Raw genomic sequence first — 11212 nt, forward strand, 5'->3', positions numbered from 1 at the left:
GGTGTTGGATCAAGTTTGAAAATGGTCAAATTTTTGTTGCAACAGTTTTGGATGTCCTTCGCAACATCTCACAACACGATTCAAAAATTTTGTAAGATGTTGTGTTGAAATGTTGCGTGCGTTTGGCCGGGCCTTAAACTTGAAGGAGATGGCAATCATGCACGCGCAAATTTCGAATTAAATACGTTGTCGATGCAATATCTTCAGATGACCGATTAACCTCGGTCGCTGTTTTTGACAAAAAATGTAATTTACTTGCACAAATATGGTGCGATATTTTTACTATCTAAAAACTATATCCGTTAAGCTGATTTACACAATCGTACACAGCTTTGCTTACGGTCAGGCGCGACTTTATGCACAGCAAAAAAGGATTCTTCTTTAGTTAGAAAGAAAAATCACGACCTAAAATTTCAAGAGATAAATAATAAGACTTATGGTGGACAACTTAAATGAAGTAAACTTATAACAATTACTTAAACAAATTTACGCAATTAAAATTTACACAATGACACAAATTTATTGCAAATTAAAGGTAGCGTTCAATATATAACAAGTTGTCGCAATCTCATCCCCAGTTTCCGCAGTTTACGCAAGGAACGCCTAGGACCATGACCCCACTTTTGGCAACCAAGAACGGCTTGCATTTTAAGACTCGGGCTTTCCTACGGAAGCTCGAGTAATTACTTATCCATTGGCACATCTACTTTATTTTGCTTTTTTATTTCTTCTCTATTTAATTCTTATCTATTCCTTTCTCACAACAACACAACTCACAACAGGCCACTGAGCTGATCTTGTTTGTTACGCAGAAATCTGACCACATTCACTAATCTAGCTGCTCTGAACTCTTACTTCGGCACTCCTATTAAAATTAAACTGTTATATTGACTTCTGGAGTTTTTTTTATTGTAATAAATTAACGGTTTCGCTGCCTTTAGCAATCCGCCACTGCATGTGACATATGGCTTCCCACTAACTGTATCGTGAAGGAACAATTGAAGTCTTCAGTCTTCTGAGTATTATTAGACCCCCGAAAGCCGGACTGGATAAGTATTTTTCCACAATTTATCGCCTTAAAAAAGATTAAAAAGGGTAAGATTTTGGCGGGGGAGAAAAGAAGGCAGTAAACCAAATGCACCGCCAAAAGTAAAGGTTAATCTCTACGTGAATACAGAAGGAGAAATGAAACACAGGGGAAAAAAAAAAGCACAGACATAAGACGATCCTTTTTGGTAAAGGATACACATGCGTGGCCACCTCGTCTACAAGGCGCTTTCTCTTTTTATCACATGCGCGGCAAAATAACTGAATGCTGATTAACTGAAGCAGAGGGCATTTTTTCTTAATTGGTAATCAAGAGGGCATGATTACTCGATGCTGATTGAGCCTTTGATTTATTGATTTCAATTTAACTAAGTGAAGCCGTGTAACGTTGTCAACTCGGGCCTCTTATCGGAAAACTTTGAAAATACAAGTGAAATCAATCCTTAAGTGCCCTCGGGCCTATTTCATTACATATGCAAATCGACGGGTCACGGTTCCTGTCAATGCTAACCGAATACCGAGCCATCTTTCTTTTCGTTTGATTTCTCGGTGAGAATAATTGGTACTTAGATGATTCGGAGTGGGGTTTGGAAAAAGAGCACCATAGTGATTCATGTGTAAGATGGAAAATCAGTAAAGAGAAGCGAAGAAGCCAAGCTCACAGACGTGTGCTCACGATTTTTTTTTGAGAATTGTAAGAAGATGCCTTTTGAAATTGAACGATCAGCGAGACATTTCTGACAGCGATAATTTCATGTTCTGGATAAAAAAAATGTGTTTAAAAATACAGAAACCGTATAACGACTAGACTGTAGGTTATCCGTGCCACAACTGAGATAGAAAGACTGAGAGGCATTTCAAAAGAGGAACTTAAACAATTGGACCAAGTTGAGGGCTTACAAGTCAGGCCTTCGACAAATGCGAAAAATCTTGACATTATAAGAATAAAATCACGTTTTTAATTTGTAACGTTTATTTTTTTAACTGAAATGGGATGATTCCGTGCGAATTTCCTTTTCTTACTGTTGATAAGTCTATTATCAGATCGCGGAGTTCATTGTTTCAACTAAGAAGATTTATCTTATCAAGGGTTCAGAGTGAGGTAAGCTAACCCACGATTATTGCACTTTCAGGAATTCTCGCCAATCCGGTTTACGGTGAAAGAATTTTCTCCTTTATCAGGTTTACTTTCATACGTTAGTCCCAGTCGGCTGGGTTTCGATAGTAGCCTGCACGTACTGTCTCCTCCCCCCTTCCCCTCCGCCCTTTATTGCGTGGGGCGAATTGTGTAAATGAAGTCGGCTAGTAGTAATTTTCAAATCGGAAGGAATACACGTAATGACAAACAATGTCCTACTTTTTATCATCATTAATAATTTCTTGTTTTTGGTTTGCTTTTTGAAAATATCCATGATCGCAAACGCGCTGTACCAAAATGGCACACGTGACATAGCGTGAGCTAGACATGCATATATAAGGAGCAGTGTTTAAGCAGTTGACGACTTGTTGTTTGGATTTGACCACGAGTGATATTCTTGAAGAGTAAATCATTTTGAAGGAGCAGACATGAGCATCTTAGTCACAGCGCTAAGATCAGGCAATTTAGAAGTCGTGAAGGAGAAATTCTCTCGACCCGTGAGTAAAATGATTTGTTTCGTTTTGGATTTTCTGTTTCATTCTGAGGTTTGACACCTTATCTGTGAAACACGATTTGAAGAGCCGAAATAACAGAGATAAAAGCTGTAACTGTCTATAATCTGAAGATTTGAGTGTTTTGGAACAGTGTACGTCTTGCTGTGAACAAATTGTGCTAAATGTGATATCCTAGTTAACTTAATCTTTTTGATAACTTTTCACCAAGCAATTGGTATGTCCACCGTATTAGAATGCATCGAAGGCATCGTTGTCAATCCATAATCACCCACCTACAGGATTAAGAATATCTTATTGCTGGCCATGATAGTCAGTCTTGCCTCTTTCTTCTTTCAGGGAAGTCAGGTAAACACGCCAATTCAACATGGACGCAGTCCGCTTCACATTGCCGTACAAGCTCAAAAGCTGGACGTTATAAAGTATCTTGTATCGAAAGGAGCGGATGTCAACGTAAGTTATTTACTCGAGCTCATTTACGAAGCTTCAAAGAGACTGATTTTAAAATAATGGCAACCTCTTCAGGTGCTGTCTACCATGACGCGGTCTTTTTGCCAATTGAACTAATGAATGAACTGACTCAGTAATGATAACTTAACGAGTCGCCCTTCTTCAAAATCATAGTAATACCTGGATTGAATGAAAACATCCCAGAGACGACAAAAACAACACTGTTATTGATCTTCAAGGGTGCCACAACCACGAATTTGACAGCTTAAAGTCCTTCAATAATTTTCATTTTATTCAACGAAAGACCTTTCGACCTTTGAAATGAAACCCCATTGTTTCAATTTGAATACAAATCTATTAGGGTGACCAACTAAATCAACTGAAAAAGGAAAAACAAAAATGGTTCATATCAGTGATTGATTTAAACGATCGCCTAATGCCGGAGATAAAGTCAATGTCATCGTGTGTGTGGACTAAAATACGTTCTTTCATTGAGTGACGTCATATTATAGTTCAAGTGAAGCTCCCTGTTTATTGACATATTTAATCCAGAGGCAACCTTTCTTAGCAGTGAAGAGTCAATGATGGATAAATAATATTTTTTATGAATAACTTTAACCTTAAGTCTTACTAGATGTATAATTCCAATATGTAGCCACATTCCTGCGTTGCACCCTAATTTCTAGAAAGGCGTGAAACTATTGATCTTTTACATAACATCACGAACACCGGAAAATTTCACACGAACCAAGTTACTTTACTTCAAAATGTACGTGACTGAAATCTTTTAAAGTTTCCTCACGCAAGAGCGTGGAGTTAGCTTTTTGTCAAATGGAAATAGACGTGCTTCGAGGAAATTTCAGGTTCAAAGCTTTATCCAGTCGGAGTACGCTGTTGATAATTTACTGTCCGAGACACGGAAATCATAATGAAATGAAAACGTGAAGTTCAAGTAACGAGTAATGTTTAGAGGATACGGAGAGAATAAAGATCATAGCAAATGAAATGGGAGATTTATGGGAAGTGTAACATGCCCGCAGAAGTATATTAGATTATCTTAAGGAAACGAAAAATTTAATAACGGAAAAAACTTAAATAACGAATTAGTTCCCCCTACATTCGGCCTCTTACAATTTACACCTTAATATAAGCAGGGGCGATTTCCTGAGTGTGCATTGGAGAATACATGGATGAATTTCGTACCTTGAATTTCAAACATGAAGAAAATTCCAAATGTTGGAATGTGCTTCTGCAAGAAAGATTCCGCAAATAAGATTTTTTTCAACGGATTAAAATTTGTAAAGTCGAAAATATGAATACTATGACGGCATCAGTTCTTTGCTCTCTTCTCCTCGCATGGATCTACTACATCTCAGATTAGTTTTGGGGTATTGAGGTGGAAAAGACTTAGTTTCCTTTCCTATTTATATTAGATTCAGTCAAATGTATGTGCATGAGTGGAGAAATAAGTAACTTAATAAGGGCTTTAAACATTTGTACTAACAGCTTTATATCCTTATATATGCAATACACATCTTGCTAAAAATATTTAGATTTTTTTCTTCCCCAGTTAGCTGACGAGGATGAGTGTTCTCCATTGTACTACGCAGTTATGAATGAGAACAGCAATCTAGTGGAGTATTTGCTGCAAATGGTAATGAGAAAGCGTAGCTGAAAGAGAGAATCCTCTCACTGTTTTGTTTAAATCTTAGCCAACTTCCCTGGAAAATGTTGTCACATTGTCCGGAGTGACAAATCGATAGGACTGAATGGGGATGCTGAATTTCTGGCAATTATGAAGGATCAAAAAGGATATGTTCCGTGTTTGGATTCATTACGATTTTAAAGTGTCTTTTCAAAAGACATTTGGCGTTTTTCTCACTGGAAACTGTTTTCGTATGTTTTCATCCAATAACATGTAGGTGCGCAGTGGAGGGGGTATAATGTACTTTGAATCAAGATTCACAAGGAAGAACGTTTGCTGAGCCACCTGATTGAGCACATTAGGGCCTGTGATTGCTGAGCTACATTAGCTCATCTAATTAGCTCATGCTAAGCAGGGCTTGTCAAAAGCATCGCCATTTGGCTATATTTTAGAGATTAACAATTTCTGGTTAGATATCTGGCTTTTTTCTTTTTTTTTTTAATTCAACTTAAATTCTATTTAAGGAACTCACCGACCTTTTCCAGTGTTAGCAGGGAAGAAATAATCGTCCGTAACTTTAATTCAGCAACCATTTGTTAAAACCGGAATGGTTTTAATTACCTAATACGAAAAAGACCCATTTTAGATGAATAACCTTTACTATTTGTATGAAGAGCTAACATTGTAATTGGTCACTTTCTTAGGGTAAACGAGAGTCCGCAGTCAGAAACTGTCTTACCGTCTAGCGGTCTTTGTACATTTAATAACGCTTGACGCTGGTGCTCTAAGTATCTTTGGTTCAAAAATTTAACTCAATTTCACTGAAATTGTGGTAATCCATAGCGCACTTTGTTCCACTGAATATCCATTCCAAAAGTTGACTTCCTACTTTGAAATTTTCAGGGTGCAGATCCCGATGGAGAAGACCCAGATGGGAAAAAATTGATGGACACTGCAAAAGACGAGAAGATAAAAACCATGTTGAAGAATGCTTAAACTTTTGGTAAGTTGATTACTAATGTGGATGCAGTTTGATCATTCACATGTACTACATGGCAATCATTCAAAATACCCTCCTGTATGGTTATTGAAAAGACAGAGCTCGATATTTAAGGGGTGAAATGGGTATTTATAGCAAACTCCTCGATACTTTTTTTTCTTTTTTATTCCTTTTTTTTTTCATTTTGTAATTTCTTCTTAATCTTACCTTCAGGAAAAGACGCAGCCAGGCTGAAGGGTTGAACATAGTATGAAATAAAAATACATAAGCGATGTTTGAGAAATAACAAAGGAATTGACCATGTCTGAGTAGGCTGAATAGTTCTGTTTGGTGCATTTATACCGTCTGCGAATGGGAAAATAAACGCTTTGAGTAATGGCAACTTACCATAACATGACATCATTCATAAATTGCGCGCTGTAAAAGAAATGGGACTACTTGTAATGCTACGGCTGGTTTACTAGAAAAAGCTTGTAAGCTATTTTCCAAATAGTTGCGACTTTTTTCTCTTTCATCTTACTTGTCAGTGATGTTGCAAACAATGTTGAGCTCAGTCGAAAGAAGAAAAATGGTAAAAAAAAACACTGTCACATGTTTAGTATATTTAAGGAAACTGAGCTCTTCTAAATAGGTAAAATTATGATTATTTCTTGAATTTAACATGTAGCAAAATTTGTGTTGTTGTGTGCTGGATTGATCATTGTTCTGGGTTCACGAAAGGCTTGATGTTGGCTCTGTAACCGGAAATAATTGATTACATTTCGAGTTAAGATAGCATAAAAGACACAGTTTCAATCACGATATTGATTTCACATATACACATAAACCAGGAATCAAGACGTCATACTTTAATTGGCTTGAAATAAAACGGCGTAATTTATTCTGCTCTCTTATGATACTTTGTATTACTTCCTTTGTTAGCGTGATCCTTCGGAAATTAGCACAGCATGATTTGTAGCAAAGAAAGAACTGATTTTGTGCCCGGCACTTATCTGATGTAAGATCGGCTTGCTTTGAGTCGATCTTCGTGAAAATTGAGGTCTCTCACGCCTAATTGTTTCCGCGTTTTTTAATTCGACGACGCTGTGAAGGTCTCGGTAATTCAGTGGGAGCAAAAATATATTGAGCTACTCTTCTTGTGGCAGGAGTGGTTGCTTGAGTAATTAATTGATCCTTTTCCTTGAGTGTCCCTCTCCAAATAACTTTTGATTCAGATTTCGAGCAAGGGGACTTTTCAAGAAATAAAACTGAGAAAAAATTTCGAGAGAAGTTGACTTCTCTTTGGTACTTGGAGAGATTTTCTCTAAAGGAAATCGCACTTTAGCTAGTTTTCCTTGAAAAGTTTTCATTGCTGGTGCATAGTTCTCCTTGCATCAGCTTTCATTCCTGCTGCATAGAAGGATCAACGCTTCCCTGTCGAGTGATTTGGGCGAGAAAACAAAACGAAATTAAATCATTGCAGGTTTACATGACTTTCCCTCTACTTACTTCGCCATTCTGCCCACTTAGGCATCTTAGTCATATAAGCCGCCTTCCTCCAAAGCAAAGTTTAGATACTTAAAATCGCTTTATCCTACCAAGCCGAAAAGAAGTGCATTCTCAGGCTGATCGTTATTACTGTGACTACCTATTTTACAACAGGCCAGAGAATATGCTAGAAGACGACTAATTGAGACATTTTTCAAGATTTTAAGGTTTTTTGACTGTCAATGACCTCCCGAACTGCCTAAGAACTCTAATATCTTCACTTTTAAGCTACTAAACTTAATCTGACAAGCATCAGTTGCAGTTAAACTCATCGTCAGCGTATAGTAAGTGGTGTGTTCAAAAGCGTGATGCACGTGACAACAAACAAAACACATTTTCTTCCCTACGTAAGAAGGTCAATTTGTCTGTGGATCCTCATCCTTATCTCATTCAATGGTCTCCATTATGTTGTTACTGAATGACAATTTAAAACACTGACCATAAAATTCCTTAATATTATCAAAAATGATTCTCTCAGAGCTGACTCCAAAATCATCACTTTTTTAAGAACCATTACCTGGCTCGTCTTCCCGTCAAACTTCAAACTGTACCATCGCACGCCAAAAAAAAGAAACCCCCCCTGTCACTTTACTGAATTTACATCGATATCACTAATACCTCTTCATCATGAAGTTAACAATGAACAAAAACAATACAGCTACAACAGGAAACAAATTAAAATTATTTTGGATTAATAGGAATTTTCCCGTATATAGGTTTGATATCAAGTTAAATTAGTCTCAACTTAAAGTGCTACATCATTAACCAGTTAGCCATGGTGATTTTACATCTTACGAATAATCAATGTAAACATATAACCATACAAATACTCTATCGATACGATTGCTGAGTAAGAGAGTCCAATTTTTTAAAATGTTTTATTGATTTTATATTTTAAATGTGTGAAGTGTTTAAGGTCAGCTGGAGTGAAGTCAGCTGGAGATGAGCGAAATAATCAAACGACGCACACAAAGAACATCTGTCAATGATGCAAATACAAGAGCGGATAATTTTTTGTTGTTGTTCAGAGATCCTCTTTTGAAACAGTAAAAAATCTACGTAGTACGTAAACTTGAGCAATACCAACCGAAACAATGACAAATGATTGTCCTACTGACCACCACTGAACTCTTTGCTTTAAATATTCGGCGGCCATTCGGGTGTTTGCTTCTCGTAACCTGTAATAGTTTTGATATCTCTCGATCAAGTTCATATTTTCGTGAATATTTAGGAAAGACTTCTCGAAGAGAGTCAAGGCTGTTTGTGTTCCGCTGACTCCATCATAGCCCAATTCGTCTTCATTCCCTTTGACTAGATCGAAGTAAACAAGATTTTCGCCAATAGAGAAGTCAAAAACGTTACTGAAGCAGATTGCGTACGTTCCGTTCATGGTAGCGTTAAATTTGTGGAGATCATAGTCCTTCTTTTCTTCTTTGTAAATAACGTCGCTGTCGGGTCCTTCGATGTACACGTCTATGCGAGGATCGGCGCCGGTGATAGGTGCATATTCCAGCGAGCATTCCGTGTTTTCCACCAGGTCCTCGTAGAAGCATTCGAAGCCGCTAAGTTGAAATTGCAGATGGCGGCTATTTGCAGGTATCAAGTGTAAACACAGCGCAAAAATTACGGTCAAAAGGCGCATCTTAGCGTCGTTGTTCACGCTTCAAGGGGCAGAAATAGGGCCAAATTTGTCGAGTCGTGTACTGGAGCAAAACGAGCGAGCCTCACGCTATGTAAAGGTTCTGAGGGTGTCAAACGATTTCCTCCATGTCTGGTTGGAGTAATATTCAAAGTAAGTTTTGTTTAAAGGAAATTTGCATTCGAAAGGACAAGGCCACGTGGCGATTTATGAACGCACGCGCGATTGGCACCTTCTCGACCTTGAATTGTTCAGTTTCCTCGTTACCGCCGTTTCTTCTCTAAATATTGAACCTAATACGAAAAACTTTCAGGCAAAAAGCGGACTATGTTCTCTTATTACAGTTTAATTCCTCAATCCATTGCAAGTGAAAATGTCTACCGATCCCAGCTGACAGGAAAAAGCAAAAGAAATTTTCTAGAATTTCAATTGATTATTAAACGTAAAGCGAAGCAGAATGCGACCCCTCTAGGTAGTCTATAGAAGAGGGTTTCAATGATAAAGCGACAAAAAAGAATTAATCGTTAGGCGTAAAAATTAACAGATGTTAACCGCTAGTCGTGAAAGAAGTTAACCAAAAAATATTTCTTTCATTACAACGGGGAAAAAAACCGTACGCCACAAAAAGGGTTTAATTTAAAACCGCTGGCCGTAAGAGCCATCGCACCATTGCGACCCTTATAAAATTTTAATTGATGTCATGGTGTAACTAAGATTTACGAGGTTTATTTCTATTTAAAAGGAAAGATAGATAAATTTTAAGCGAAGCCGCTAAATACGAGCAACTTAACCACTCAAAATAGCCATTTTACCTCAAAATGACAATGCACATAAGAAAAAAAAAATAATTCAGCTCATTCATTGAAGAAGCTTGAGTGATAAAGGCTTAACGTGTGCATATTAGAGGGTCTCATCATACTGACGGCTTTTACAGCTAAACGGTAAAATTTTGGCCAATTTAAGGCTAACGAATAACATGTTCCCATTGCTGTCACCCGCAATTTTTTATGGTTACCTTTCTTCACGACTAACGGTTAAAATTTGTCAATTGTTGCGCTTAACGGTTTATTGTTTTGGCTGTGGTACGGCCAGTGGTTAACCCCACTAAGACCTTCATTTTATCCTCATGTGTAGTTATGGTTAGACAGACAGAAACCCTTACGCGAATAACTGACTATTTTCATAGAGTTGCCGTGTTCAAGCGATTCAATCTCGTGATGAGGCTCGTCACCGATAACGTTTGACAATCGAGGAAAAAGCTCAACCACTGTAGTGTGCAGCTTATGGGTGTATTTATACGTCCCCTGTATGGAATACTAGTCTATTGCACGTTATCGACCTCCTTTCAGGGAGGAGATCGTCGTATACTTCACTGACGTATATAATATAAATTATAACTCATCGAGAAGATAGAAATGACTATAACAATATCTTGGCGGAGATGAACATCTTGGTTGCCGTATCAATCTTGTTGACAAGGTCATACTCGCTCAACGACTCAAGTAAGGTTTCGCCTGTGTCGTTGTTGCTGTTTTACCTTTCATAGTAGCTATAATCTGTCTTTATCTTAACCTACTCTTTTTCAATTGCTTAACGCAAAAAAGAGAAAAAATTTCATCAAATTTACATTTCGACACTGGGTTTTTTCCATCTTTTCTGGTCTGAATGAGGGAAGGAACGACCGGACGGATGGACCGAACTGAAGAAAGAAGGAGCGAAAGAATAAATAAATGAACGAATGAATGAATATGTGAATCAAAGAATGAATTTATGAATGTGACTGGATGGTCACATTTCATCCTCTGATTTCAACAATTACTCGCATCTTGCAATACCATCTTCATTTCCGTTAATTTAGCTTGCTTCGTGTTCCTGTAATATATTAGTGCTTTACGAAAGTAATCAAATCAAAAGAACTCATTTCCCCTGTTACTTCTTTGGTATTCATCATTATTTTAAGGTGTCTGTAAGCTGTCCGATGCAAAGTGTACCTATGATAGTTATAAATCTTCACATTTTTTAGACGCACTTTTTCAGTAATTTCTGTTTTACTCTTGCCTACATCCGTTTCTATCTCTTCTAACGAGAAGGTTTTAACCAGATATGAAGTTAAAAATTTGGTCAAGTATGAAGCCTTCTATTCAGAGACAAAGGGTAGTGCGTTGAGTAGCGAGACAGGGGAGCATATGTGAAAATATAATAAGTACTAATTTAAAGAACAAACAAAATATATGGAGATATCGGCGGAAAGAAA

General features: G+C 37.5%; 2 protein-coding genes across 2 annotated transcripts; one reads left to right on the forward strand and one right to left on the reverse strand.

Annotated features, from left to right (window-relative positions):
- Positions 1-2360: 2360 nt before the first annotated feature.
- LOC131773782 (myotrophin) lies at positions 2361-6673 on the forward strand. The gene is made up of 5 exons (XM_059089736.2): positions 2361-2682; positions 3037-3150; positions 4718-4801; positions 5696-5795; positions 6006-6673. Exons 1-4 carry the CDS (start codon positions 2614-2616, stop codon positions 5786-5788), a joined length of 360 nt encoding a protein of 119 aa, XP_058945719.1. The 5' UTR covers positions 2361-2613; the 3' UTR covers positions 5789-5795; positions 6006-6673.
- A 796-nt stretch (positions 6674-7469) lies between these two features.
- On the reverse strand, positions 7470-9279 carry LOC131773781 (transmembrane emp24 domain-containing protein 7-like). Its single transcript, XM_059089735.2, has one exon. The coding sequence runs from the start codon at positions 8959-8961 to the stop codon at positions 8344-8346; it is 618 nt and encodes a 205-aa protein (XP_058945718.1). The 5' UTR covers positions 8962-9279; the 3' UTR covers positions 7470-8343.
- Between the last annotated feature and the right edge of the window lie 1933 nt (positions 9280-11212).

Source organism: Pocillopora verrucosa, chromosome 13, assembly GCF_036669915.1.
Source record: "Pocillopora verrucosa isolate sample1 chromosome 13, ASM3666991v2, whole genome shotgun sequence".
NCBI classification, from domain to species: Eukaryota; Metazoa; Cnidaria; class Anthozoa; order Scleractinia; family Pocilloporidae; genus Pocillopora; species Pocillopora verrucosa.